This window comes from Leucopleurus acutus (assembly GCF_964270905.1).
Source record: "Leucopleurus acutus genome assembly, chromosome: 7".
In the NCBI taxonomy this organism is placed as follows: Eukaryota; Metazoa; Chordata; class Mammalia; order Artiodactyla; family Delphinidae; genus Leucopleurus; species Leucopleurus acutus.
Genome location: NC_139150.1, coordinates 1,521,221 through 1,547,990, shown reverse-complemented (window position 1 = coordinate 1,547,990; position 26,770 = coordinate 1,521,221). Strand labels below are relative to the sequence as shown.

The 26,770-nt window shown below is 62.0% G+C and overlaps 1 protein-coding gene across 2 annotated transcripts; it reads right to left on the bottom strand.

Annotated features, from left to right (window-relative positions):
- Positions 1–16,102: 16,102 nt before the first annotated feature.
- On the bottom strand, positions 16,103–23,714 carry LHX3 (LIM homeobox 3; the record flags this gene model as incomplete). Of its 2 annotated transcripts, none has more annotated exons than XM_082842692.1 (6): positions 16,103–16,521; positions 17,314–17,485; positions 17,585–17,736; positions 18,440–18,642; positions 19,214–19,385; positions 23,627–23,714. In XM_082842692.1, the coding sequence occupies 6 exons, from the start codon at positions 23,712–23,714 to the stop codon at positions 16,103–16,105; spliced, it is 1,206 nt and encodes a 401-aa protein (XP_082698818.1). The 2 variants fall into 2 exon arrangements, with proteins under 2 accessions (XP_082698818.1, XP_082698817.1); XM_082842691.1 differs by lacking the exon at positions 23,627–23,714 and adding an exon at positions 21,554–21,647.
- Between the last annotated feature and the right edge of the window lie 3,056 nt (positions 23,715–26,770).

Here is a 26,770-nt window from a genome sequence, read left to right as displayed (position 1 = left end):
TGGCTCCGCAAAGGCCCAGCTCCTCCCAGCTCTGTGGGATTTTGTTCCCTGGCCGAGCAATTTCTCCAGCACTTTCCCTGGGATCAGCTCCTAACCGAGGCCAGAAGTCTCTTTCTTCCAAAATGTAGACCTCATTCCTTTTGGTTTCTGACACAGACTTGCAGCCTATTAGACCAGGGGGCCTGGAGCTGGGGGTTAAAGCCCTAAATGAGTTTGTGAATTGCTTCCGTGGCAATGTCGCCCCCCTCGGATGGCATCACTGCCGACGCGGACCCGCCTGGGGTCAGGGGCCCATCTCCACCCTCCCTCTGCCCAGGGCCGATGTCCTCGGTGCCACCTGCAACCCTGACCGGAGTGGGCTGTGGGTCGACCGCTTTCCTCGCTGGTTCTAGAAGCCTCTGCGCAGGTGTTTGGCATTCACAGTCCAGCCGTTTCTGCTCTGAAACAGTCAGGGCCGGCAGAAGTCCTTGCTTAATAGCAGTCTAGCTGGCCGAGTGGTCACTGCCTGCGCGGGCCGTGCGGTCTCTCTCAGGTGGCTGTGTCTTCATCCTACAGATGAAGGACGAGGCTTGGAGAGCGGCCGGGGAAGCCCAGCGGTTCAAGCCCAAGGCTTCTGTCCATCCCACTCCCGCTGAGGCCACCCAGAAGGTCACGCCTGGCACAGTCCTAAGGCCACCACACAGTGCGGGGCCCAGGCAGCACTCTGAGCTCTGACGGTCTTCACCAGCTCGGCCCCTGTCCACCTGCCACCCTGCCGCTGAGAAGGGCAAGCATGACTAGCTCTTTACGACTACAGAGATTTCTAGAAAGTTTAGACCGAGAGCCAAAATGTCCATTGGTGGTGGAGGATGAGAAGGAATTAGCCACGAGTCGGGAGCAAATCCTCGCGGAGGGCCCGGCTCTGCCGCGACCCGAGTGTCCTCCCTGCCCGGCTCCCCCGAGCCGTCCCCTGGCCCCCAGTCCCCACTAGGAGAAAGGGGCTGGCGGGCGCGGGAACGGGAGCCTGGCTGGTGCCTCTTCTGAGCCACCCACTCTGGACAAACACCGTGACCTAGAGCAGAGCCGGGAGCGCCAACCTTTTCATCACGAAAGGTTTAATTTATTGCGAGTGCGGAGTCACAAATCACAGGCGGGGAGATTTATCACCTCCAGGAGTGGAATTGACCACAGAGAGAAGGCAACATTCCCAAGCTACACTCACTCCTTTAATAAAGTTGAAAATGTAAGATATGCCCGTCCCACCCCGGGAGCCATGGGCAGCGGCCAATGAGTTTATGGAGGGTAGTAACACGTGACTGCTTGCCATTCCGTTCTGGAGAGACAGAGAGGTGCAGAGGGGACCTCCCAGGTCACGCTGGGCGTCTACGATTTAGGGGTGATAACGTCCCGGAGCCGGGGCAGGGAAGGTGGCAGGCCTGGATGGGGGTTGGCACAGGGGTTCCCCAAGCCCCCTGCACGCTCTGCCCCTGCTCCGTGCCTGGAAACAACCTTCCGAGAGCTCAGTGGAGATCCCCAGACCCGGAGGGTCTCCTGCCTGGGGAAGACGACACCCCTTAGGAGAAAAGCTAATCCCTGCCCCAGCTGGCCTTAATCCACCCCTCAGGAAATGCCTGATCCCTACGGCTAGACCTCTCTCGATCTGAGATCGGGGGTGTTTCCTGGCAAGGGTGGTGCGAGATCTGAACTGGCCCCTCGGGCGGGGGTGTCCAGACTGGGGCCTGGAGTCATAGGCTCTCAGACTGTCTGGCCAGCCACCTCTCTAGTTACAGCTGGGAAACTGAGGCCCAGAGGGGGCGGGATTCACTTGGGAGCCAACGGGCAGCCCCCAGCTCTCCCCAACAGACACAGAGACCCCCGGAGGTGATGCGCCAGCTGGGATGGGCCAAGTGTCCCCCAGAGACCCCCTGAGGCCCTGGACCTGGCCTCCTGGCCCCCCACATACACGCCGGGCCGGCCTCTGCCTGGGACTGCGCGGGAGGGCCGTCTGGCCTCCGTCGCCATCCAGGCCGCAGGTTTGCTTCCTGCTGCGGTATCAGACCTGGCCGTGATGCTCTGCCCTTGGCCTGAGCCCATTTCTGCCAGACAGGGGTGCCTCCTCCGTCACCCAGCAGTGCTTTCCTGCGGCTTTATCTAAATAAAAATGTACAGGGTGTCCCTCTGCCCTCCGCCCACCCCAGGACACTGTGACTTTGAGCCCCTCTGGGGATGGGACCCTCGGTGCCAAGAACTTCCCTCAGCAGGGAAATTGGAGGCGTGGCTTTGAAGCAGGAGGTGGCAGGGAGGTTGTGGAGCAGCAGGTGTGCGTGTCTCTATGCACGTGTGCAGGGTGTGTGTGTGGGTGGGGTGCACTGTGGGCATGTGGATTTGGGCACGTGTGCCCATGCACGCACGCACGTGTGCACACACGTGTACAGCGTGTGCATGCGTGGGCACGACGTGGCCGTGTGCGTGCGTACCTGCAGGGGGGTGGGCAGTTGTACCTGTGAGTGAGTGTGTGTACCTGCCTGGCGCGTGTGTTGATACCCGCAAGGGGGCTCACCTCCTTGGGTCATTTCTTCCTTCACCAGGCCTGATGCCCTGGGATTCTGGAGCCCTGACACCCTGGGATGGGTATGACTTGGTACCCCCCAGCCCGGCCCGCAGCTGCCCCCCCTCACCTTGCCGAGCCTCACCCTGGGCGCCCCCGCCCCATAATTCTCCCGTGCCTGCCGCCCAGCGGCTCCGCCCCCGCAGAGCTCTGGGACCACCCACTTGCCCAGCCCCTGCTTCCCCGCCCCCAGCACTCTACTTAATGTCCTTCTCATAAGGAGTTTTCAATTATAAGCCTAAATGAGGTCTATAAATTTGACTTCATAAAATTCCACGCACGTCATTTTCCAGCAGAAAAGGCTCTCTAAGAAATATTTTCCTTGAGGCCCCTGCGTCCCCCTCCCCGTGCAGCATAACATTTATTCTAATATGAAAATGGCGGGTGTTCTATAAATTGAGGGTCATTAGCGCGCTTCATTGATTTTCCCGCAGCTTCCAGCCCGGGAGGAGCCACGTGTGAATATCAGTCTATTCGATTGAGATTCATACCCTATTTGGGGGTCAAAGAGCGGGACCCCATGAGCTTGAACTTCTATCAGCCTAAGGCGGATCAATACTTGGAGATATATTGGGGTTGGGGGCCGGCCGCTCACACAGATTAAGTGGCCGTAGATATGAGGTGCGGGGGCGGCCGGCGGAAAGGAAGGCGGAAGATGGGGCCCTGCTGCCTGTCCAGCGAGGCTGGGGGCTCTCCCGGGCCCTGGTGGCGGGGGTCCTCGGGGGGGGCTAGACCCAGAGGGGGGGCGAATAGGGTATGGCGCTGTGATGCAGGGCAGGAGCTGGCCTGCTCAGCCGGATGACCCCTCCGGAGGTGGGGAGGGCAGAGGATGGCCACTGGGGCCCAGGGACCTAGGAAACTGCAGAGACCCTGGTCCCGGCCCAGAGACCCAACCCACAGAGCCAGGGGCCCAGTGAGTTCTCGCGCTGGAGGAGCCTGCCGCCCGGAAGGACACTCGGGGAGCGGGGCAGGGGCGTGCGCCCTGATTTTAATTGTCACAAAGGGATTCAGAATGTAGCTGCGGCTCTTCGTCCTGGTTTTGGGGTCTCCAGGGCTGTCCAGCCGCTTCCTCCCACACTCTGGCCTCGTGCTTCCTCGCCAGGGCTGCTCCCTGAGACGCACATGGGCAGGCTTCCCTGCTTGGCGCTCCCACGGATGCCAGCCATCCGGGCCTCTCCGCGCCTACCTGGGACTCCAGTCCATTCTGCCTGGCCCCCTGGCCCCTCGAGGCCCCTGGGTGACATCGTACACCCAACACCTCTAAGAGCCCGCTGTGTCCCAGGCCGGGGAAAACCACTAGTAGGTCTGCAGAAGCCAGCGCTGACCCCGATCCCGCATTTTACGGCGGGCACGTGGGGTCAGTGCTTGTTGCTGCCCCCAGGGATGGTCAGGCTGACCCGCACCGCCCCCCCCGCCGGAAGTGGCGGGTCCCCGTCCCTGGGGACATTGAAAAGGCACGTCCTTGCTGTGCCCTTGCCGTGGGGTCACTGCCGTAAGGATGGCCCGCCCCCTCATATATCACCGCCCACCCCGCCCCGCCCTGCAAGCCCCGCCGGCCTCGACCGCAGAAGGCAGGGGATCTGCTCAGTTATTAGGGAGATAAATAATTTGAACTCTGGCCTTTTACCTTTTCCCCCAGAGGGCGGGCCGCCCCCACGCCCCTCGGGCATCCTGCCTGGAGGAGCAAATTTCATTAGGAGTCCTGGCAGCTGGCAGAGGCCACCCTGCGAGGCCGGCGAATGGAATTTCTTTATGGAGATGAGACATAAGAATATGAAAATTTAAGCCGGAGCGGATGTAATTTAACTTTGCTTTATTTATCGGGGACACAAATCCTTTCTAACGTTGGCGGATTTGGGAGGGCCGGGCAGGGTTGCTGGGGCCTTTGGGGAGAGAGGGGGCAGCTGGTGGGCTGCTTCCCACCCTCTCTGCCTATACAAAAGTGATGGGGGAGTCGGCAGCACCGTTGGGCCGTAGGTGAAGTTGCAGATGTCCACACGGGATGGGCAGCCAAAGGGGATGGGCCCCGCTGCGGGGGGCAGGGCTGCGGGCATCCAGGGGCAGCCCGGGTGGGGGGAAGGACGGAGGCCCCCTGGGGATGCCCTGCACCCGATTCTGCACCCAGCTGACTAGCTTCGCCCCCGGGCCTGGGGTGAGCAGGACCCTGAGCGCCCCTCACCAAGGTCCTGAGCAGACTTCCTGGGGGCTGGTTAGCTCTGGACACTGGCCTGGGGTGGAGCTGAGAATCCTCCCTGCAGGGGGCCACAGTGACAAGGCAGCACACCCCGGGCAGCGGAAGGACAGATACGTACCCTCTCCCAGCCCTAGAGGCCACAGTCTGAAATCCCAGTGTCCGCTGGGCTGGTTCGTCCGTTCCAGGCCCTTCTCTAGCTTCTGGTGGAGCCCGCGGTCCCCGGCGCCCGTTGGATTGTAACGCATCATCCCATCTCTGTGTCATCACAACACCATCTTCCCCTGTGTCTCCCTGTGTCCCCGGGTCCAGATTTCCCTCTTCTCTGAAGGACACTAACTACTCAGGGTCAGGGCCCACCCCACCCCAGCCCGGCCTCCTCTTAATTTGATCACACCTGCAAAGACCCGATTTCCAAATAAGTTTCCATTCGCAGGTACTGGGGGTGAGGACACGGACACCTCTTCTGGGGGGACATGATTCAGCCCCCACAGCAGGAGCGGGGAGGGCATCTGCCACCCCAGACCCGGAGGACGCCCGGATGATGAAATAGCCCGAGTGCTATTAATTTATCCTGTGCTCTTGAATGTTCTCTTTTTTTTCCCATAAAAAAGATTATTCAGTGTAATCTGGTTTTTCAAATATTCAATTAACTCGCAACTCTAGTTGTTTGCTAAGTTTTTAAGTTCAGTTTACACATATAATTCTCTTATGAAGCTTAGCAAATGCTAAGAGCAATGTTAAGGAACTTCTACAACTCAATGAAATGCCCTTAAACATTTAAAATCCACTTAACGACCTTAATATTTTGTCTCCTTGTTCATAACTTTAGTTTCTGGACGGAACAAAGAAAAATTACCCAAAGCATAAATCATTGTATATCCAAAAAAACCACAGTAAACTTGGAAACACAGAGACTCTTATGTCTTCTTATGTTTCCAGTGCGGTTTACAAAGTTAGTAAGAGATGGACCCTAAAAGTTGGAATCGGTCATTTAATTAAACATATCAGCTGGAATCACAAGCTGATGACTAAAGGACCAAGACGAAAACAGAAAACAGCAAACACACAGATTCCTTAAACTCCAAGTGGGGAAGCATCCTTAATTCTGCATTTTCCTGAGTTAAAGTTGCTTCCCTCCCCGCCGCTGCTCCCTCACTGGGCTGCTGCCCTGGGTCACTTCCCGGCTCTGGGCCAGCACTGCGGGGTGCGGGGACGGAAGGTCCCGCTGGGCCTGGGCACAGGAGGAAGGGGGCGGCTGTGCCCCCTGAGGCTGCCCGGGCTCCCCCATCCCCCTCGACCCCAGGCTCATTAATCCCTCTCCTGGCCAGCGGCTGGGGGAAGTCAGGAGACGGTTCCATTGAAAAATTCCTCAGCGGGTTTGTTAAAGGTGGTGACAGGAGGCCGGCCGGGTCTCTTGGGGAGGGGACTGCCGCCTGCCTAGACCTAGTGGGGCGCCTGCCCAGCCACCCACCAACTGCAGCCAACACACAAAGGGCCAGATGGATGAGATGGACGGCCAGATGTAGGGGTGGAGGGTGCAGGCCACCGGGATGGGTTGCACAGGCCTCTTCCCAGGGGCCGGCCCTCTGGAGTCAGCCCCCAGACCCGCTGGGAGCCCCCAGCTCATTGGCCAGCTGGGAGGCCATACGCCTGCGCGCCTGGGCCGGACAAGGGGCTGGGAGCCGGTGGTGGAGAACGCTGTCGGGTTAAGGATGGCCCAGAGGTGGGGGACCCGGCACGAGGGGCCCAAAGCCTGGGAAAGGCGTGCCGTCTCTGTGGGAGGGCGACAATGACACTTACAGGAACGGGCAATGAGGGGCAATGGCCGCGGTTCCGGGCTGCCTCTGGGTTTTCCTGCAGCTCCACCCATCCCGGTGTGGACCCACCTGCTGCCCCTCCACCAGCTGCTCTCCAGGGCGTCCCCTCCAGCCTCAGCCGTCACCCCATCACCGTGTGCTCCAGAGACGCCCGGCTGAAAGCTGCCCAAAGCCAACGTCTAAGCGCAGATGCCAACCCTCCTCTGAATGGAACGAGTCCACCCATTTGCTCCCGGAGAGAGACCCCTTGCGTCCCCTCAGTGCCCCCCGGACCTTCCCAAGCCTATAACCACGTCCACCCACCCCCAGGCCAGAGCCATCACCTGACACAATGCACAATGTCAAGGACTCGTGCAGAGCACCCAGGAGCTTCCGAGAGCAGGGGGCCCTCGGCCGAAGTTGGAGAGAGTCCACAGGACCAAGCCAGCGGCCCCCGGGGGAGGAGGAGAGAGCTAGTGGTGGGGTGGGAGCCACGGAGATGGCTGTGGGCTCCCCCAAACTGTGCTCAGAGCCCCATCAGAGACAGGGGGGATTATAGATGGGGGGTGGGAGTAGCTTTGGTATGGGAACCTTCTAGAAAAGAAGAGGAAGTCTACACAGGGTTGGTCCGCTCGGCCAGGGAGACGTCCCTGGAGAAGGAAGATGCTGACCCTTCCCCAGTGGGTCCTGGGCCAACAGCTCTGGACTCTAGGGCACGCAGGTAGGTACAGGCTGTCCCAGCGTGCTCCCATCAGCCCGGTGAGCTGGACCTGGTCTGCTCTGCCAGGAGCTGACACCCCCAGGAGCCCAGTACAGAGAGTAGGAGAGGCCTGAACGGCCAGTCAGACATCAGATAAGGCCTCCAGCAGACACATCTCAGAAGGGGCATTTGGTGGCCCAGGAAACGGCCGTGGTGCGACACCCGAGAGAAGAAGCAGGTCACAAAGCCGTTGTGCACAGGTGCAACCCACCCGAAACACACGCGCCACGGCGAACAGTCTGGAAGGAGCAATACCAACATGGTCTCTTGGTTAGGGGACCCCAGCGCCTTTGCAGGCGGGGTGAAGTGTGTTTTTCTGTTTTCCAAAGTTTGCACGATGAGCGTATATTACTTTCATAAGCAGACATAAGCCGTTCGCATTCGTTCATAAACACTGACTGTGGCCTCTGCCTTCCGGTGGTTGTGAGCAGGCAGCCCCGGACCTGGGAGATGGGACAGGAGCGCAGGGACCCCCAGGAGACCCCAGGAGGGCCGCAGCAGCCACCCACCAGCCGCCACCCACCCGCTTTCCGAATACCTGGTAGGGCCCCGGGCTCAGGGGTCCCCGCTGGTGACATCATCTCTCCAGGCTGCAGTGTATCCCACGCCCCCATATTTTACCTCCCTGACAGCCTCCCCGCCAGCCAGCCGGCTCCTGCCTCCGGCTTCTGACGCCTGATGTCACCTGAAGGACTAGGAGAGAATTCCGCCCACCTAAGTTATGACCCGACGTGGAGCCGCCAAGGCCGCCCGTAAAATTTCCTGCCTCGTTATCCGTCTCCGTCTCCGCCGGGCCAGCCAGCCTGTATCCAAATCCCACCCCCCACCGGGCTTCATTTTAACTAATAGGACACTTAGTTTAATGAGGAGAGTTTGCATAAGAGGAACTTGCTAATTAAATTTTAAACCTTGTCATTCTAAAGATTAGCCGGAGCTCTGAACAAAGCCTTGTCAGGGAGACAGGGAGCCGCCCCCCCACCCAAGGAAAGTCCAGTTTGAGGTCTTGAGTGCAAACTACTGAGAGGCTTCTGCCTGACCAGCCAAAAAGGAATCGTCTGGAAGGTGTAAGAGCCTCGTGGCCCCAGGATGAGCCGGGCTGCTGAGGCCATCGCTGGAGGGGATGGCGAGGAATGCTCCCCCCACACCCCGCCTGGGACGCCAGGCGCCCGACGCAGGCTGGTGGCTGCCCCCTTCCGAGGGCCGAGCGCCCAGCTCTCTCTTCACCCACCTGCCATCACCTGGGGACCGGTCCCCACAGCTCAGAGCTGGTGGTGGCTGGCTGTCTGGCTGGCCTCCCCTGCCCCCCAGAGAGGCCAGGGCGAGTCCCTCCAGTGCAGAGGCTGCAGGGGCCGCCCCCAGCGCTGGGCCACCTGCCCTGCCGGCAGCCAGCATTGTTCCCCCAGCAAAGAAAGAAAACGGGGCGGGGCAGGGGGCAGCATGTGAAGAGAGTGTGTCACCACAACACCATATCACCCGGGAACATCACAGGTCTCGACTTCTGACCTTTCTGGAAGTCAAACAAGGCTGGTGGTCAGGGCAGGCTAGCTTGGATACAATGGCCAGGGGGCCAGGACACAGCCACTCCCCAAATGACCACCAGGCCCCAGGGGCTGGGGGCTGGAAATGCACTTTCCGCCTGTGCCAAGGGCCTCCCCCAACCAGTGGGGTCTCCCAAGCCCCCCTCCTCTCCAGACAAGCCCTTTCCAGGAAGGGGAGCGGGTCCTTCACATCCATTCCTGTCACTTGCTGGAAGCTGGTGACACTGGGCCGATGCACTTAGCTGGGGGGGGGTCCCTCTGCGGCCAGACTCCTGCCTTGCAGGTGGGGCCCGTGGACCCCACCACAGATGCACCAGCCCCCGCCCCGGGGCAGCAGCGCTGAGGACCCTCTGTGCGCTCCACCCTGGAGGGGAGGGTCTCCCGGGAGGGGGCTTCCAGGGACCACTCTGGGGAGGGGAAGCATTTGGAGGGGTGGGACGCTGATGCTGACTCCATGACCCAGCGGGGCGGGGGGCGAGGAGGGAGGCTCTTACTGGTCCTACTTGCTCTCCTTAATCACATGATTTCCTGTCTGCCGACAGGCTGTGAGCCAGGCCTGCCTGGGAGGGGTGAGTGGTGCCCCCTTTATAAAATTGAGGTGAGGGACTTCCCTGGCCGTCCAGTGGTTAAGACTTCGCCTTCCAAGGCAGGGGGTGCGGTTCGATCCCTGGTCGGGGAGCTAAGATTCCACGTGCCCCCCCGGGGTGGGGGGGGAACCAAAACATAAATCAGAAGCAATATTGTAACAAATTCAATAAAGACTTTAAAACAATTGAGGTGATACTCACATAACACAAAGTTAACCATTCTAAAGCCTACAGGCGCAGCCATCGCCCCGGATAGAAACCCCGGACCCGTTAGAAGCCACTCCCCACCCCCGCCCACCCCACAGCCACGAATCCACTTTCTGTTGCTGTGGGTCCACCTGTTCCGGACATTTAAGAGAAACTGAATTACATACAACGTGTGGCCTTTTGTGTCTGGTTTCCTTCACCCAGCTCGACATTTCCAAGTGTCCCCCGTGTTGTATCATGTCCATGCCCCACTCTGTGCTATGGATGGACCACATTTTAAAATTAATTTATGGGGCTTCCCTGGTGGCGCAGTGGTTGAGAGTCCGCCTGCCGATGCAGGGGACACGGGTTCGTGCCCCGGTCCGGGAGGATCCCACGTGCTGCGGAGCGGCTGGGCCCGTGAGCCGTGGCCGCTGAGCCTGCGCGTCCGGAGCCTGTGCTCCGCAACGGGAGAGGCCACAACAGTGAGAGGCCCGCGTACCGCAAAAAAAAAAAAATTAATTTATGTATTGATGGACATTTGGGCCATTTCCACCTTTTGGCTGCTGTGAACATCCTTGTACAGGTGTTTGTCTGAGTCCCTGTTTTCAGTTCCGTTGGGTTTGATCTAGGAGTGGAATGGCCAGATCACTTGGTGATTCTGTGTTTACAGCTTTGGAACCAACAGACTGTTCTCCTCAGTGGCTGCATTGTGAACATTCCCAGCAGCGGTGCCGATTCCTGTTTCCCTGGGGCCGTGATCGGCTCCTCCCATGCTCAATGACCAGGATCATCCCCTTTGATGGTTGAGGAAACAGGGCTTGCAGAGGTGCTGAGTGTGGACCGCAAGCGTGCGGGGATGGACGTGGGCTTCCCTCCCGGGCCTCATGTTCCGGGATACGGTCCACGTGGACGAGGACATCCTCCGGCCATTCCCCACCCTCCCCCTTCCTGCCCACCAGTGGGGCAGACACTGGCCGGAGCAGGGCAGATGGATGTAAGCCACCTCTGACCCTGTCTGGGTTCCCCACCCCTAGATTTGGAAATGCTCCCTTCAGAAGCACGGGGCACACAAGGGCCCCAGAACCTCAGCACAGAAGGAAGCCGTGTTTCCCTCGCAGCCACCAGGCCTACAGATTAGGGAGAAAGTCCTGGGGCAACTCTGACCATGCCCCTGCCTCAGGGCAGGTCTGATCTAACCTGGCCGAGTGGGTATTTGACCTCTGTGACAACAGGCTAGAGGCCCCTCCCATGGTTCACGTGTCACTGCCCTCAAAGAGCATGGCTGGGGGGTTGTGAGTGTGAGCTGTGTAGAGAGTGGGTGAATGTGCTCACGGGTGAGCATGCCTGCGTGTGAGAGTCGCTGGCGTGTGCATCTGTTCTGCACGTAGCTCTGTGTTCTGAGTCGTGAGTATGTGCAGGTCCGGCGGGTCTGGCGGGTTCTGCCTCCTCCAGGTCAATGGGATTTGCCCTCAGAACCTGAGGAAGGTGGCTTAGGTGCTGCCCCAAGGTTTGCCGAGCGTTTCACTCATGCTTGTTTCCGGCTTTGCCTTGGTAAGTCTCCCAGTAAGCCTGGAAAGGAGGTTGCACTTGCTGCCCTTTGCAGGCTCAGAGAGGTTGAGCGGCTCACCCATGATCACACAGCTGCAGTAAGTAGCACGGATGGGAGGGTCCCTGAGTCCATTGACCCAAGCCTGCGCTCTACCAGGTCCATAACAACAGATGTGGGACTCAGTGGGGAGCCCAGGTCATCCCTACCCTGTGTCTCTCAGGCTCCCCAGACCTAGCCTCACCCCAGCTCTGCAGATGTCAGACGGGTGGACCCCTGACAGGTCACATTCCACAACCTGGACGGGCTCTTGGGAACACATGGAACTGAGGGTCTGAGGGCTGTGTGAGTGTCTGGGGGCTTGCGACCACTTCTCCAGGGATGGCCTCCACACCCGCTGTGACACTCATACGCACTCCCCCCCCCCCCCCCCACACACGCTTCGCTGACTCTGGGGTCTGCAGAGTCTGTGCTTTTCTCCCAGGTTTGGCCTTGGACTCCATCCCTGTGATGCCCCGTGACGGCTTGCTTCTTAGGCTGGTATCTATTTTTGAACGCTGAGGGGGCTCCGCTGGTCAGGAGGGAATATTTTTATGGTGAAAAATGAGCCAAGTTGCATCAGCTCCGGGGGTGGCGGGGGAAGCCGTCACCGCAGGTCACCCAGGCAGACTGATGAAAATTCCGCTTATGAAGTCGCTGCTCCCCCATTAATTAGGGGGGAGGGGGCCCCTCCGTGCCACTGTGCACCTCGCCCACGGCCAAAAGCTTGTCAACACTTTCCACGAAGAATGAAAATGTAAATAACTTTCAGATTATTCAATGTCACCAAGGTATGGAAAAAGGTCGTCATGCTGGGTGTCATTTATCTCGTTGCGGATTTAAAGAGCTTTTTTCTATTAAATTTCTTAAAATTAATGTTTTATGTTGCTCAGAGTAATTTGAACAATTATGGGCTTAAAGAATTGATCATTACAGCCCCTGGGATTTAGCGCTCCAGACTGATTCCTTTGAAAACCCACTGATTTATCGTTTTGCTACTGAACCAGGCAAGCCCCCGGGGCTGGAGCCCCCAGCCCGCTCCTGCCCCAGTCGGGGGACCAGTCCCCAAGATACGCCCGCCCCCTCCTGCCAGCAGGTGGGGAGGAGGGAGTTAACGCAGGAAGGGGAGCGGCGCGTCCCCTGGTCTCAGGGAGAGAGGTGTGCCTCTGATTCCCTATGGTCCTTCATCCCCTGTGCAAATTTTATATTTAAAAGGAAAGAAGTCCTTTTATGTACTGGTCGAAATTATTATTTTTATTATTCAGGTATTTACGTTTGATAATGTATACAAGCGTCGGGTTCAAAAATTAACAACAATGTATATGTCAAGATGAGTATTCTATGTTAAAATTTAATGTTCTAATTATTATGATACAGAGATTACAGTTGAAGAAAAAGTTGACGAGCCCTAGCCCCCGTCCCCCCCTCCACGAAAACAGCTCAACTGGGTCCCGCGTGCCCGCCAGGGTGCCTCCCACCCCGAGCCTGCGGCGCCCCTCCCGCTCGCCGCAATTCGGTGGGGGTCCCGGGGGGGCGCGGCGCCGCCCCTCCCCCAACGTCCCGCAGGCCGCCCGCCCCGCCCCCGCCCCCGCCCGGCGCCCACCGGCTTCGCAGCGCCCTTTCCTGCTCTGTCCCTCGCGGGCGGCGCCCGGAGCCGGTTGGGCGGGGCAGTGGCCCGGCCCGGTGCGGAGCGCCCCTCGTGGGCGGGTCCCCTCCGAGGCCCCGAGACCCCAGGGCCGGTCCTCGGACTCGGAGCTGGGTCCCCCCCGCCCGGTTCTGCGGCGAGAGGGCGCGCCGGGAACCCGCATCCTGGGCTGTGACACCCACAAACGCCTAGACGCCCCGCCTGGTTAACAGACTCCATCGTGGGAAATAAGTTGTGGTTTCCAGGTGACCTCCGCAGACGGGGCCCGAAAGACGGGGCGTCCACCTTCCCCTGCGGAAAGCCCGCAGCCCGAGGTCCTCCCCACCAGAGGTCTGCCCCGCCCACCTCCTCCCTGCGGGTTCCAAGCCTCGAGTCCGGGCTTGGGGCTCCAGTCCGAGGTCACGTCTGCTGGCCGAGCGGGGCTCGGAGGTGGGAGCTCGAGTGTCTGCCCGGGTGGGGCGAGCGGAAAGGGAGAACACGCGAGCTGGCGCTCAGCTCAGATGCGGAAACAGACCCGCGAGGTGTGCAAACGGGCACTGTAGCGGTGACCGCGGGTCTGACCCAGCTGAGCCCCCGCCCGGCTGCCCGCCCGCCAGCCCCCAGTCCCGGCCGGGGCGCGTGGCGCGCGCGTCTCCTCCGGCGGACGCGGCCCCTGCGGCATCCACTCTCCTCCCCGCGCCGGGGGGGCCTGGGCCTGGGGCCCCGATGCCGCCCCGACGCGCCGCCAGCTGGAGCGAGCGCGGCCGGACCTGCAGACAGGCGGAGGGCCCCGAGGGGACAGCCGGCGCTTTATTAACCTGTCAGCGCCTGAAAGGTCCCAGGCGGCCTGGGGAGGTCTCCAGGCTGGAGGGGGGGCGCGATTTGAGGATTTATACCCCCCTCGGGGCTGCCGGAGGAGGCAGCGTCCGCCGCGCGGCCGCCAGGGCCCCCTCCCTAAATCCTGAATCCGACCCGGGCTCAGCCGCTTTCCGCTCGGGGTATCCGTCGCCAGAAAGTGTCCAAAGTGGTTCCCCCCAGGAGCCCGCCCCACCTGCCGCTCGGCCACGCCCCTGGGAGTCCGAGACCTTTGCCTGGGACTCCTTGCACTTCCCGAGGGACACCTCTGCTCATCATGGGTCCCCCAGTGGCTAATGCAGCCACCCACCCCCACCTCTGCTCAGCCGGCTCTTCCCCGGGCGCTCCCCCCGACTGAAGGGAGATCAGGGCCTCTGCTCCCACCCCTGAATTTTCTCCCGAGGGCCTCCCCCGTTTCCTGACCCTGGCATGCCCCTGCCCCATTAGATACCCAGGGCCCAGGTGTGCCTGGGAGATGTCAGCAACATTCCTCCTGGCGGGCCACAGGCTCTGGGTCCTGGGCAGCAGCAGGTGCTGGTGAGGGAGTTGTCCCTGCCAGGGCCAGTGGGACTGGGGGTGACTTGACCAAAGCCCCTTGGGCTGCCTGGCCGAGGGGACATCTGGGGAGCTCCCCCTCCTCCTTTCCCACACAGGGGACCCTCAGCCTGTCCCCCATCCTCTGCTCTGATCTGGTGCCCAGCTCCCCTCTCCCCCACTAGGGGCCTGTTCACCCACCCAACTCAGTGCCCTGTTGTCCAGTGAAGGACTCAAGAGCCAGGCCTCTGCCCTCGGGCAAGGTTGGGGGGGCCCCAAATTCACTAACTCTCCTTTTATGTCCCCCGTTGGAGGGGGCGGTCACCACTGTCTCCACAGGAGGAAAGCAGGGCGCAGAGGGGGCAGGTCACTTGCCCAGGGTCACACAGAAAGTGAGCAGATGGCTGGGACCGGAATCCAAGTTGGAGAGACCCCCGTGACCACGTTCCTTGAATCTCCTGACTGGTTGACTCCAGCAGTCCCCCTCCCCCTGCTGAAGCCAGCTCCCAGCTGCGAGCAGTTTTGCTTGGTCTTGTCACCTGGCCACCCCGGCACCAGCCTCTCCCAGGGAGAGAGCGGAAAGGCCCAGCCCCTCCACCCATGGCTGGGCCGTCTGTTCTCTCACATCTCCTTCCAGTGCTCAGAAGCCTGGCTGAGATCCAGGGACAAAGGGGCCCCAGTTCACACCAGGTACCATCCCTGGCAAGGAGCCAACAACTACTCCAACGGGGCTTCCAGCTTTCAAAGAGCAGTCCCCCACTCCCAATGACCCCCTCCACCTGCACCCCCCAGCATCATGAAAGGTACGGGCTTTCCAACGACTCTTACTGACAAATTTATTGAAGTCTGGGAAAGAACCGATGGTCAGAGAATAAATAAAAGACAGGGGACGGTCACAAAACCAACAGGTAGCTTGGGATGCAGGCTTGAGGAATAACTTGGATTCACACCCAGCCAGCCTTTGTGTCCGTGGCAGGCGGCAGGCAGCAAAGCATCTGTCGAGGAGGGCAGCGCAGGCTCCGCGGAGCCCCTGCTCCAGCCTTCTCCAGCGGGGCGTCCAATCCTCTGGCAGTTGGAGCCCGTGGAGAGGGGGAACTGGGGGCTGTTTGGCAACGGAAATCGGGGGCCTGGGCTTAGCCTGGACGCTGAGGGCCTGGGGGCGGCTGTGACTGGTAGGGAGCTCCTTAGGGGCTTAAGGAGTCCATCTCCCCCCACCCCAGGGTAGTGGAGCCCAGAAGTACGGGAATATCTAGAGCCAGTTGCCCCAGGGGAGAGGGGTAAGGAGGTTCCTGGGGAGGTAGGAGTTGGTGGCTGGGAGGCCCCCAGAGGGACCAGGAAGGACACAGGCGTGGCCTCCTGCCTGGCCAGACAGGCCAATCTCTGACCTAAAGGTGGGGGGGGCAGGGGGCTACAGAACTCAGACATACAGAGCCTGGGAAATGAAAGCACAATTAATATGTTTTTTTTTTTTAATTTTAGAAATTAAAGCATCTTCCGGCCTGAGGGCTGTGCTGGTCGGGGCAGAGGCCCCAGAGCGGAGTGAAGGCCTGGCCTTGGGGTGTGTGTGTGTGTGTGTGTGTGTGTGTGTGTGTGTGTGTGGCCACCAGGTGGGCTGGCCCCTGTCCCGGGAGGAGCTTCTCAGACGGGAGCCTGGAGAGCCCCTCCGCCTAGGGGAGGGGGCTGCGGGGGGGCCCTCCCTAAGTCCTCATCCTGTCCCCCGCCGGTGGCACTGCGTCCTGCAGGGGTCCAGGGCTTTGGGGACAGGAGAGCTCAGCTCAGACCACCCCCAGCCAGGGGCCGTGCTGCTGCCCAGACCCCTCGTGTCCGGTGCTCGGTGGGGCCGAGGGTCTCAGTCAGAACTGAGCGTGGTCCACCTCGTCCAGCCAGGAGGCGGGGCTGGCAGGGAAGTCGGGGTAGCCCCCGCTGCTCCCCGTGGAGAGGTCAGAGCTGGGTCCGTTCCCTGCCAGCACCCTCATGGGTGGGGGCCCCCCTGGGGCTCCCGAGGGCAGGAGCCCCAAGCCGGCATCCGGGTACACCAAGCTGGAGAGGAGGGGCTGGGGGCCAGGGAGGCTCTGCAGGGCAGCAGGGGATGGGGGGACGCCGTAGGGGCTGCCGGGGCGCAGCTCTCGGTACTGCTCCGGGCCGGCCAGGCCTCCATGCTCCAGCGGGAAGCTGCCTGGGGCCCCCGAGGGCCGGCCCAAGGCTGGGGCAGGCTCTCCCAGGCTGCCGTAGAGGCGGTTGGCAGGGCCCATTTCGACCATGGCTGGCTCATCTGCAGCGGAAGCAGAGGGCACTGCTCGGTGCCCACCGTCCGCCACCTCTGGCCCCGCTCAGTGCCCCCTGCAGGGGTGACCTGCCCCACGTCACACGACAGCTCAGCCCAAGTCTCTCACCCCTTCCACCCCTGAGCTTGTTCAGCTCAATCCCACCTGATGCCTAAGGAATGGTGGGCTCCCCTGGTGGGATCAGGGCCAGGAATAGTCCAGTCAGCGCCCGGGGCTCCAGTACGATCCCAAGGTTGCCCAATTATGCAGACAAGTTAAGTCCCAGAGAGGCTAGGTGAGCAGCGTAAGGTCACAAATGCTGGCAGAGTCTCTTGCACAAACCCTCTGAGGATGGACATTAAGGGGGAGGGTCTTCCTGCTTTGGGAGGAGATAATCGGGTTCCAGAGAGGACCCTCCCCCAACTCCAAGCAGCTCGGGCTTTCCATCACCCCCGAATTGTGCTGCCACCTTCCTAAAAATCATTGCAAGTGCCGCGGGGCAAAGACACCGTCCACACCCTCCCACCAGGACAAAGCCTGCAGAGGGACAGGCCCTCGGGTCACAGGGGTTCTGTCCCCCTCCAGAGGAACAGCAGTGGTCCTCAGTGGCCAAACCACAGGGCTTGGGGATGGGGGACCAGGGTCTATAAACGAGTGCTTTATAGGTGACGCTAAAGAGGCCAGGACCCAGGACGTTCAAATTTCCAGGCTCCCTACGGTCAATCAACCCAATGCTCTTCCCCGTTCGGGGCTGCCGCTCTGGGCGCCGCGGGTGAGGTGGCCGCCCGCGCCCGCCATACCGGTGAAGGAGACCTCGGCGTCGCTGTCCTGCCCCTCTTCCTGGACGCTGTCCTTGTCCGACTTCGAGCCGCCGCGGGCGCGCTTCATGTTACGGAAATACTGGCCCCAGCGCTGCCTGCCCGCGTCCTTCTTGAGCCTCTTTTCCTTGGCCCGGCGGTTCTGGAACCACACCTGGGGGCGGGGGCGGGTAAGTGGCCGGCGCCCTGGGACCCGGGCCGGCCCTTGTCGGCCAGCGGCTCGCAGGGCGGGCGGGGGGCGCCGGGCGCTGACCTGCACGACGCGCATGTCCAGGCCGGTCTCAGAGGAGAGCTGCTCGCGCACATGGCGCGCGGGCTTCGGAGAGGTGTTGTAGGCGCTCTTCAGCGTCTCCAGCTGCTTGGCCGTGATGGTCGTGCGCGGCCGTTTGGCCGTGGCCTCGGCCTCTGCACCGCGGGGAGCCGTGAGCCTGGGCCTGCTCCTGCAGCTGCCCATTGGTCCCACCCCCCTCCAGGCGCGCGGACGTCGGGGCCACTGAGGCCGCCGCCGCCGCCGCTGCGACAGCCCGTCTCGGCCGCGGAGGCCAGCGGGTTTCGCGGGACGCGGGCGCCGGGAGCGATGGAGAAAACGCGGCGGGGGGCGTCCGGGCCCTGCGAGGGGCGGCCCTGCGGCGGCCTTCTTTAGGAACCCCGCGGCCCTGGATCGGGGCGCAGGCGCCTCCAGCCTCGGCCCCTCGCTGACAAGTGCCCCCCCCCCACCCCGGTTCCTCTTTGTTCCAAGGGTGCGGGTAGGGCCGGATCTTCACGGTCAAGGATTTAGGAAGATAATTCAGACGCGGAAAGTTAATCCACATAATTCAGACCAACAGCCCTGCGCTCCCAAGGGCGGCGGCCACTAAGACCTCAGACCCCGGCTTCCCCGGAGCGGGTCTGATACTTGTTCCCGCCAACTCCAGCTCCGGGGCCTGGGGGTGGGAAGGCGCTTAACTTCTCGCCCCGTGGTGAGTGCTTCGCAAAGGACCCTGGAGGGGAAGGATCCCTCCGCGCCCGATCCGGACTGGCCTTAGCCCCATTCTGCAGGCGAGGAAAGGGGAGGGTGGGCCCTGCCCAGGCCAATCCCGGGGACCATCGCCCCCCCCCCCCCACTGACCTCTCTGCTTGGCGGTCTCGTAGTCTGCCTTGCACACGAGCCGGCTGTCCTCCATGAGGTAGAACTCGTCTCCCGTGGCCAGCTGCCGCTTGCACACGACGCAGGCGAAGCAGTGCAGGTGGTACACGAAGTCCTGGGCGCGGCGCACCACCTGCGTGGGCGGGATGCCCAGCTGGCACGCGGCGCACTTGGTCCCGAAGCGCCTGCGGGACGCACAGGGCGCGGCTCAGCGCGGCGGGCGGATAGGAGAGCAGCTAACGCGGCGCCTCCGCGCAGGGCGCTTTGTGGAGGGAGGCTCCCCCCGGGCCCTGCCCCTGGTCGCCTGCCCGGCAGCTCCAGCAGAGCCGCACAGACTACCGAGAAGGGGATCCGGAGGCCCCGGGGAGCACGGCGGTCCTCTGTGCTGGAAGGGGAATGTGAATCCTGGTAGGCGCCCCATCCCCAGCATTAAGGACAAAAACAAGATCAAGATGAAGAGGGAGTCAGTCCAATAGAGCGCTACAAACTTGGGGTTACCTTCTTAACGACTGCTTCAATGATTCACAAAATTAATTACTTAAAAAAATTGCTAATGTGCTAGCCCAGCTGCCATCGGAGAAGCCCCAGAGTGCCCTGCCTGGGGAAGAGGAGGGGTTTGGGGATGGGGGCTTTCGGGGCTCCAGACTTGGTTATTGTGGGGGCCCGGGGAGTCCCTCAGGGTGGCCCGCTCTCGGCCTCCTTTCCACTGGGCAGCCTGCAGCCAGCCCTGCCCTCCCAGGCGGCAGCCGGGCTCACTTGAAGAAGTCGTCCTTGCAGTAGACACTCTCTCCGCGGCTGAAGCAGCGCTCGGCCAGCGGCGTGTGGCAGTCGCTGCACTTGAGGCACCTGCTGTGCCAGTGGCGGTCCAGAGCCTTGAGGATGAAGCGGTCCAGGATGTGCTGGTCGCAGCCAGCACACAGTGGGATCTCTGCAGGCAGAGGAGCCACCAGTGGTCATGGGCACCACACAGAGAGGGAGAGGCCTCACCTTCCCCCCCCCCCAGCTCCCGGGACCGGGGCTACCAGGAGACCCCCTTCCCCGCACACCCTCTTCCCCGGCCAGCGTGAGCGGCTGCCTAGCTCCCCAAGTTCAGGGAGTGCATGACTCTGAAGTCCACAGCCCGGCGCACAGTTGAAATTCACGACAACTGAAACTAGGTTTAGAAACATGCCCATGAGCAGGAAGGTGCCCAGGCCATCCCATTAGGCCAGATACCTTCAACTGCAAAATGTTTCCAGTTCATGAAGGACGCACTTTGAGCTCAAATGAAACCCCCGCCCCAGGGGCTCTCTTAGAGGCTGGGCTGGAAAACGGGTCCTTACCATCACTGGAGGCCAGGCACGTGGGGGTCGTGGGGCATCCGCCACCCAGTTGCCCTCATTACTTGCACAGTTAAGCATCATGGCGGCTCGGGGGTCCTTGCAGGGGTGGCTGCCTGGCCCCGGGGCCCTGTCTGCAGGCCACCAGAGTAAAGGCTGCTGCCCTCCCTGTCTCTGGGCGGCTGTGAGGGGACTTGTGAGTGGACTGGACACACGGACCCTCTGTCCTCATGCTCAGACGTGGATGCCTGAGCTCACAGTAGGCAGTTTGCCCTCCCCACAGAGACACTTGGCTTCTGCTCCCCTGGGCCTGCAGGCCTCCAGGGGAACCAGGCTGGGGAAACGCAGGGAGCCACAGGGCCACGAGGGGCTTTGCAGGGTGCTCAGGGGGTGAGGACTCCCTGTTACATTAGAAAAGGTCTCTAGAGGGAAGAGAGCCACGAGCAGGAACTGGAACATACAAAAATATAGCACCACCGCACCACGCTCACCTCACTGACGGCGGACTCCTCTGGCCCCAGGCTGGCCTGGCAGCGGCGAGAGGGCCGGAGAGGGACCTCCCTCAGCCCCAGGAAACCACGAAGGACGGGGTCCCGCGTCGGGCAAAACCGTAGCCCTGGGTGTGGAGCCTGGGGATCTGCCGCCTGCCCTGACCCCCCAACCCCGGGCGGCGGTGGCAGGGCGGCCAGGACACCCGGCACAGAGCTGGTGGCTGGACAGGCCCGCGCAGCGCGGATTCAGCACCGCGGCCCGGACAGCGCCCCGGCCGTGTTACCCGCGGAGCCCGCGTCGGGCAAAAGCCGCTCCCGCCGCGCCCCTCGCGCTCTCGCGAAGCCCTGGCGACCCGGGCCTTACGTTGCATGGCGACTCCGGACTTGGCGGGGTCTCCTACCGTCCGCGCTGGCGAGGCCCAGCAGAGCCTTGCGCCCGCCCGCCGATCCCCGCCCGCTCTCCTGAGCCGTTTCGCCCAGAGCCCGCACCCCTCCCTTCCTCTCTCTCCGCCCTCCCGCCCCTTCCTCCCAGCCCCTGTGGCCACCCCTCCCAGGAACCTTCGGAAAATAAATAAATAAGTAGGAGGCGGATGAGACCCCGCAGCCTGGATGCAACCCCTTTCCCACCTGCTCCATCCCTGCTGCTCCCCGCCCCTCCAGGGCCACCTCCATCTCCATCCTGCGGGTCCCGCCTGCTTGGAAGCCCGCGGAGAACCATCCCAGTTCACAGGAAGCCAAGGCGCTGGGGGCGAGACTGGTGCCACCGGGAAGTTGGGGGCTTTCCTGTAGGAGGACCAGCCCCGAGTGGGCCAACAGAGCAGGTGCGTGTGAGTGCAGACCCCTAGACCCCAGCTAGGGGTGTCCTACGGCCGGGGTCCAGCTCCACGCGGGCCCTTGCATTTGACTCTCTTCCCCTGGAAAGTGTGTAGGGTCTGGGTGCAGGCAGCCTTGCTGCAGATCCTCCTACGCCGTCGTCACTGGGTCTCACGTTTGTTCTCTGTGCGCTCTCCCGATTAGGGCGAGTATTTCCTGAACCAGTCCTGGGACCCGGAGGCCCCCATCCCTCCCCAGCCTGGGCGCCACGACCAAACACCCGACAACACAGCTCCAGGGGCCCAGAGGCAGCCTCGCTGCTGGGTCGTGCTGTGCTGGGGACCTAGCACCTACTCCTGCCGGCGTTCCCTGGCTCCCGCCGCCTCCGTGGCCAGGCCGGGAAGGGAGCGAGGACCTCTGGGTCTCCACGGGGTCCGCCCTCCCGGGTGCAGCCGCTCGGCCCGGGCACCCACCTCGGCGCAGGTCTTCCCTCCGCGCCAGCAGCGCCAGCAGCAGGTCGCCGCCCGCCGACTCCCGGCCCGGGACCAGCTCCCCGCGCGCCTCCATGGGTTCCCGCCGCCCGGCGCCGCGGCTCTCCGGCCCTGAACTTTCCAGGGGCCCGGCGAGACCACGGCCTCAAAGGCCCCGGGCCGGCGTCTGAACGACTCCCGGCGCTGCTGGGCGCTGCGCCCGCGGGCCGCCCAGGGGCCCGGAGGCTCGGGCCGCGGGGAGGCGGAGCGGCGGGGGCGGGGCCGCGGCGCGGGGCGGGGCCGGGGTCGCCGAGACGCGCCGGTGGCGGCCGCGGACTCCGCGCGCCTTTGCGCGGAGAACTGCTGTGCCCAGACGCCACCCCGAGTGCCCGGCCCGAGGGTGGGGACGCTCAGGGGAGGAGCCGGGCCGGAGCTGCCCGAGCCCGGCAGCTTCCTGCCCCGGCGCCGGCTCAGGGCTGAGGCCTGGGGCTCGGGCGTGAAAGCCCGCGGGTAGGCTGGGGGTCAGGGAGGGAGCCGGGCCCTACCGCCGCTGAGGCTCGGACGTGAGAGGCTACGTACGAGCTGGGAGGCTTGGTCACAATGTCTGGTCGCGTGAGCGCGACCCAACACCCAGGGAGGGTGAGTGTGGCGTCCAAAGGGCTCACAGCGAAGCCACCAGGAGCTGGACCCAACCTTCCCGCTCTGAGCAGCTTCTGGGCCCCACCCTTGGAACTGCAGCCCACAGTGGGCGCAGGAAAGCAGGGTGAGTCTCCGGAGGGAAACCCGGTGTCCTCGGCTCAGACTCCAGGATGAAGCCAAGACTCCAGGTCAGGAGGGATGGAGCTGGGAAAGCCGGGATCCACTCTCACGTCCCTCCACCCGCCAGCACCCCTGCCAGCACAGGAGAAAGCCCCCATGCCCGATTTTCCCACACCCTGCCCCCAGTCCAAACAGGTGAGCTTGTGGGAACGCACCATCCTTGCAGGTAGAGACGCACCTACCCCAGAGGGCATCCAGCACCTGGCCACAGGCCAGGCCACCCCCTGCAGTCACCCACAGTCAGCACACAGCAGGGTGGGCCCCTGGCAGCGCAGGGCATGGCGAGGGCAGGGACCCCAGGAAGCCCTGGGGGACTAGAGGTGCACGCCACCCTCCAAGAGGCTCCACCTGGGAGTCCCGCAGCAATGCCCCATCTCACCCTGCCTCCGCCTGGCCTCCAGTGGCCCGGTCTGCACACTTTAATTTGGAGGCCGGCCTGGAAGGACCTGGGCAGGAAAAGCACAGCTCCTCTTAGCTCTGAGCAGACCCCATGTCTCCGTTTGAGCAGAGCCCCATGCCGCCAGCGCCTGCCCCTTCACTCTGTGCTGCATTTGCTCCCCGGGACAGAGAAGGAGCGTGCAATCTGGGGAGCTGAGCGGGTGCTGGGTGCACTGGGGTGTCGGCCGTTGAGTGTCAGCTGCTGCAGAGGCCTGCCTGAGAGGAGCCATGTGTGGTCCGACCGGGGAAGGGGCGGGCGGGCCCATGCGCTCGGCATCTGGCCGGCTGGCCAACAATGCCTCCATTATTTCCCAACGTCCCTGCGATCGAATGGCCCTTGGGGAGGCGGTTTAGGCAGTGGGCCGACCTCGGGGTCTCGGTGCCGCGCGGTTGGGCCGGCTGGCAAGGCCCGGGCTGGGCTGTGTGTGGGAGCTGAGACGCGTGGGGTCTCTGGATTTACTCGGCGGCCCTTTCTCTGCCCCTCCCCTCCCCACTAGAAATGCCTGTGGGGTCCCTTCTGTTCTTGGGGCTCTCCGCAAAAAGCCACGGACACTAGAGCGCAGGTCCAGGCTTCCCGAACCATCGCAGGGAGCTCCAGGCCCTCTGCCCACTCAGGGCTCTGCCAGCCTCCCGTCCCCTCACCCCGGTTCCCGTCTCATGTCCTGCCAGAAGTCTCCCCAGACTCTTTCCCTCTCTGCCCTTGGTGTGCTGCACCCATTCCTTCCTGCTGTCCCTCTGTTTGCCTCTGCCGACCCTGCTGTTTTTCCCCTCCGGGTCTTCCTGCCCAGGTTGGAGGCTGCGGGCAGGCGGGGCTCTTACCCCTAGTCCCGCTGAAGGTGCAGAGAGCGGCGGCTGCGGGGGCCCCGGGCCGATCTCGGTCGCCCTCGAGATCCGTTTCCAGCAGCATCGCGGCCGCGGGGCCAGGCCGGGCCCAAGTGGTGCGGGCAGCGCTCCTTCCTCCTCCTCTGCGACCCCCGCCCCCGCCGGGAGGGTTTGGCCCTCCCCGCGTCCCTGTGCGCGCAGAGCGGCCAGACGCAGGAGCCTCTGGGCCGGGCGCTGTCCGCGGTGCTGAAGGAGGCGCGCGGCCGCCCCCCTTCCCCGCCCCCGCCCGCCGCCCCCCTTCCCAGGTCCCCGGTCCCTCGGCCCGCCCTGCCGCGTCCCCATCCCCTCCGCCGCCAGGCCTGGGCGGCAGCGGCAGCTGGCTGCGCCCTGAGCTCCAGGCCGGCCCGAGGGCTGGGGATTCGCCCCAAGCGGGTGCTCCACCCTGCCGTTCCTGCTCTTTCCTGCTCCCGGCCTCCCGGAAGGCAGCGTCCAGGCCGAGGGTTCTCCAGCCCCATCGGCCTCCAGACAGGCTCCTACTGAGGCTCTAGCTCCAGGTGCTGCCCCGTTCAACGGTTGCTTTAGGCGGGAGGAACTTTCTGCACGCCCGACCTCCCCAACACGCAATGCCCCCGGGTCTCAGGCCACAGCCCCCTTCCACTCCCCCAGGGCAGCGGGGAGGAAGGGCAGCTGGGGCGCCCCCAACAGAAACTACTCAGACAGAAGGACCCAAGAGCCGTGAGCGCCAAGACCCTGGGTGACAGGGGTTACCCGATGGTAAGCCTACACCGGCACCACACAGACCGGGCTGGGGGGCAGGGTGCCCGCTGGTCACTCAGTGCCAGCGGCTGCCTGTGCCCTTTCCGGACGGGGGCACAGACCGGCTGGGAAGGTGAATTCACAGAAACTGCAGTCAAGAGAACGCCCCTGAAGCCGCACTCGACCAAAGCAAGGTGGGGGAGGCGGGAGAAGAAATCAGAGTAGTTCACAGGGGCTTCCCTGGCGGCGCAGCGGTTAAGAATCCGCCTGCCAATGCAGGGGACACGGGTTCGAGCCCTGGTCCGGGAAGATCCCACATGCCGCGGAGCAACTGAGCCCGTGCGCCACAACTACTGAGCCTGCGCTCTAGAGCCCGCGAGCCACAACTACTGAGCCCGTGCACCACAACTACTGAGCCTGTGCTCCGGAGCCCTCAAGCCACAACTACTGAAGCCCGTGAGCCTAGAGCCTGTGCTCCGCAACAAGAGAAGCCCCCGCTCGCCACAACTGGAGAAAGCCCACGTGCAGCAACGAAGACCCAATGCAACCAAAAATAAATAAATAAATAAAATAACTTAACAGTCCAGAACCGGAGGCAGCAAACAGGTGTTGGGGCAAAGCCGTGGGCATGAGGCAAACCTGGTGGCCGACTGCAAGGCTGGGCATTCAGGCCTGGCAGGAGTGGGGCGGCCCAGGAGAGTGGTGCGCAGGGAAGGCCGAGGTCTGGCAGCTCCCTCACCTGGGGGGGGGGGCCTCTCTGGTGCCTTGTGAGTAGGATTTACACCCATCACAGTCACCATCCCGTCTCCCCTCTCGTGGGAGGAGGGGTGCTGTCCTGAGCCCACTCGGTCTAGCTCAGCTCCAAGAAGACCATCTATCATTCATCATCGATTTCTCATCTTTCACCTTCCACCTGACCCTTGGGCCATCTTCCAAAAAGCCTCTGGTTCAATACAAGAAATTCTGGGATTTCAGACGTCCTGTCCACACACCCGAGAAGGGAGAGGAGGCTTCGTCTGACACTCCCGCCCGACACCGCATCCCTTGCAGAGCTAGGGATTTCTTTATTCTTAAAATGTGCACGTAATAGTTCACTTAAATACAAAATGTTCATTTTCCTTGCAGGTAAGAAATTTCACCGACATTTCCATGTCCATTAGCTTCTTTTTAATCAAAATCCTTCCATTAAAAATAAATATACATTTAAATTACCGAACTATTATATTCATTAGTCTCAATACTTACAACTTTAGAAAACAGAACTTAACCCTTGCCTAGAGGGAGCGTCCAGTTCTGATCAGCGACGGGACACAGCGCCCGTGGGCCACCTTGGCATGTCCTCTCCCTGACCTACTGCCCCTCAAGCTGCAGTATTATTACAAACGCGGAAGCCAGCATCGCCCTTCAGCTAGGTTCTGTAAAGTACATAAGACGGTACACTTGCAAAATCACCCAGTTCCCACTGTCGAAAGAAACTGCCTTTAGGGGAGAAAAAGACGCTCAATACAAACCAAAAGGCAGTTTAATGAACGGTTCCAAGTATTTCCCTTTCGGTTCTCTGTAAATCTGCCCGGTTTTTCTTTTCGTTGCAAAGAAACGACAGGTGTCTTCAGTAACCCAGGCACACAACTTAGCCACGAAGACAAGCTCCTGGCTTTTAAAACACAAAGGCTCCCAGGGGTTAAAAAAGTGTCAAACAAGAAGAAACCTCTCACGGCAGAGAAGTGCAGAGGAAGCGGCGCCTTGGGAGCAGGTTCCTGCCCGGAGGCCTCCAGACCACGCCTCCCACTGAAGGTGACCGCGCCTCCCACTGAAGGTGACCGCGAAGCTCCTGCGGGTTGTTCAAGGAATCAGCCCCCTATTCTCCCTAAGCTGCAACGGTCACATCAGCGTTACATGGTCACATGGTCAATAGTACTTAGTAAACACAGTGTGGAACAGGCAGAGTAGGAAACACTGTTACAACCATCATAGTCACACAGACACATACACACGCGCACGCGCGCGCACATGGGTACATCTGAGCCCGTGAGACAAACCAACAAAGCCACAAAGGATATCAAAGGAAACGTTCCCTGCCATAGTTTGTTCTGTTTCTTTGTTTACATTTTCAGAGGCAAATTTACTTCCAAATGTTTTGGGTTTTACAAATAATGTGTTAAAACCATTCAATGTTAGAAAACTAATCATCGAAGCCTGGGGCACTGGGGCCCTGCACCAGGACCCATGGTGAAACAGCCCCAGGCAAATGAAGTTTGGCCCAGACCACAGTCTGCCCAGGCGCCACCGGCTCCCTCACACTGAGCCCTAGGTTCTCACGGAGACTGGCAGGTGCTGGAGGATGACCACACAGGATCTCTTCAGAGATCCTGAAGGCAGCCCCCT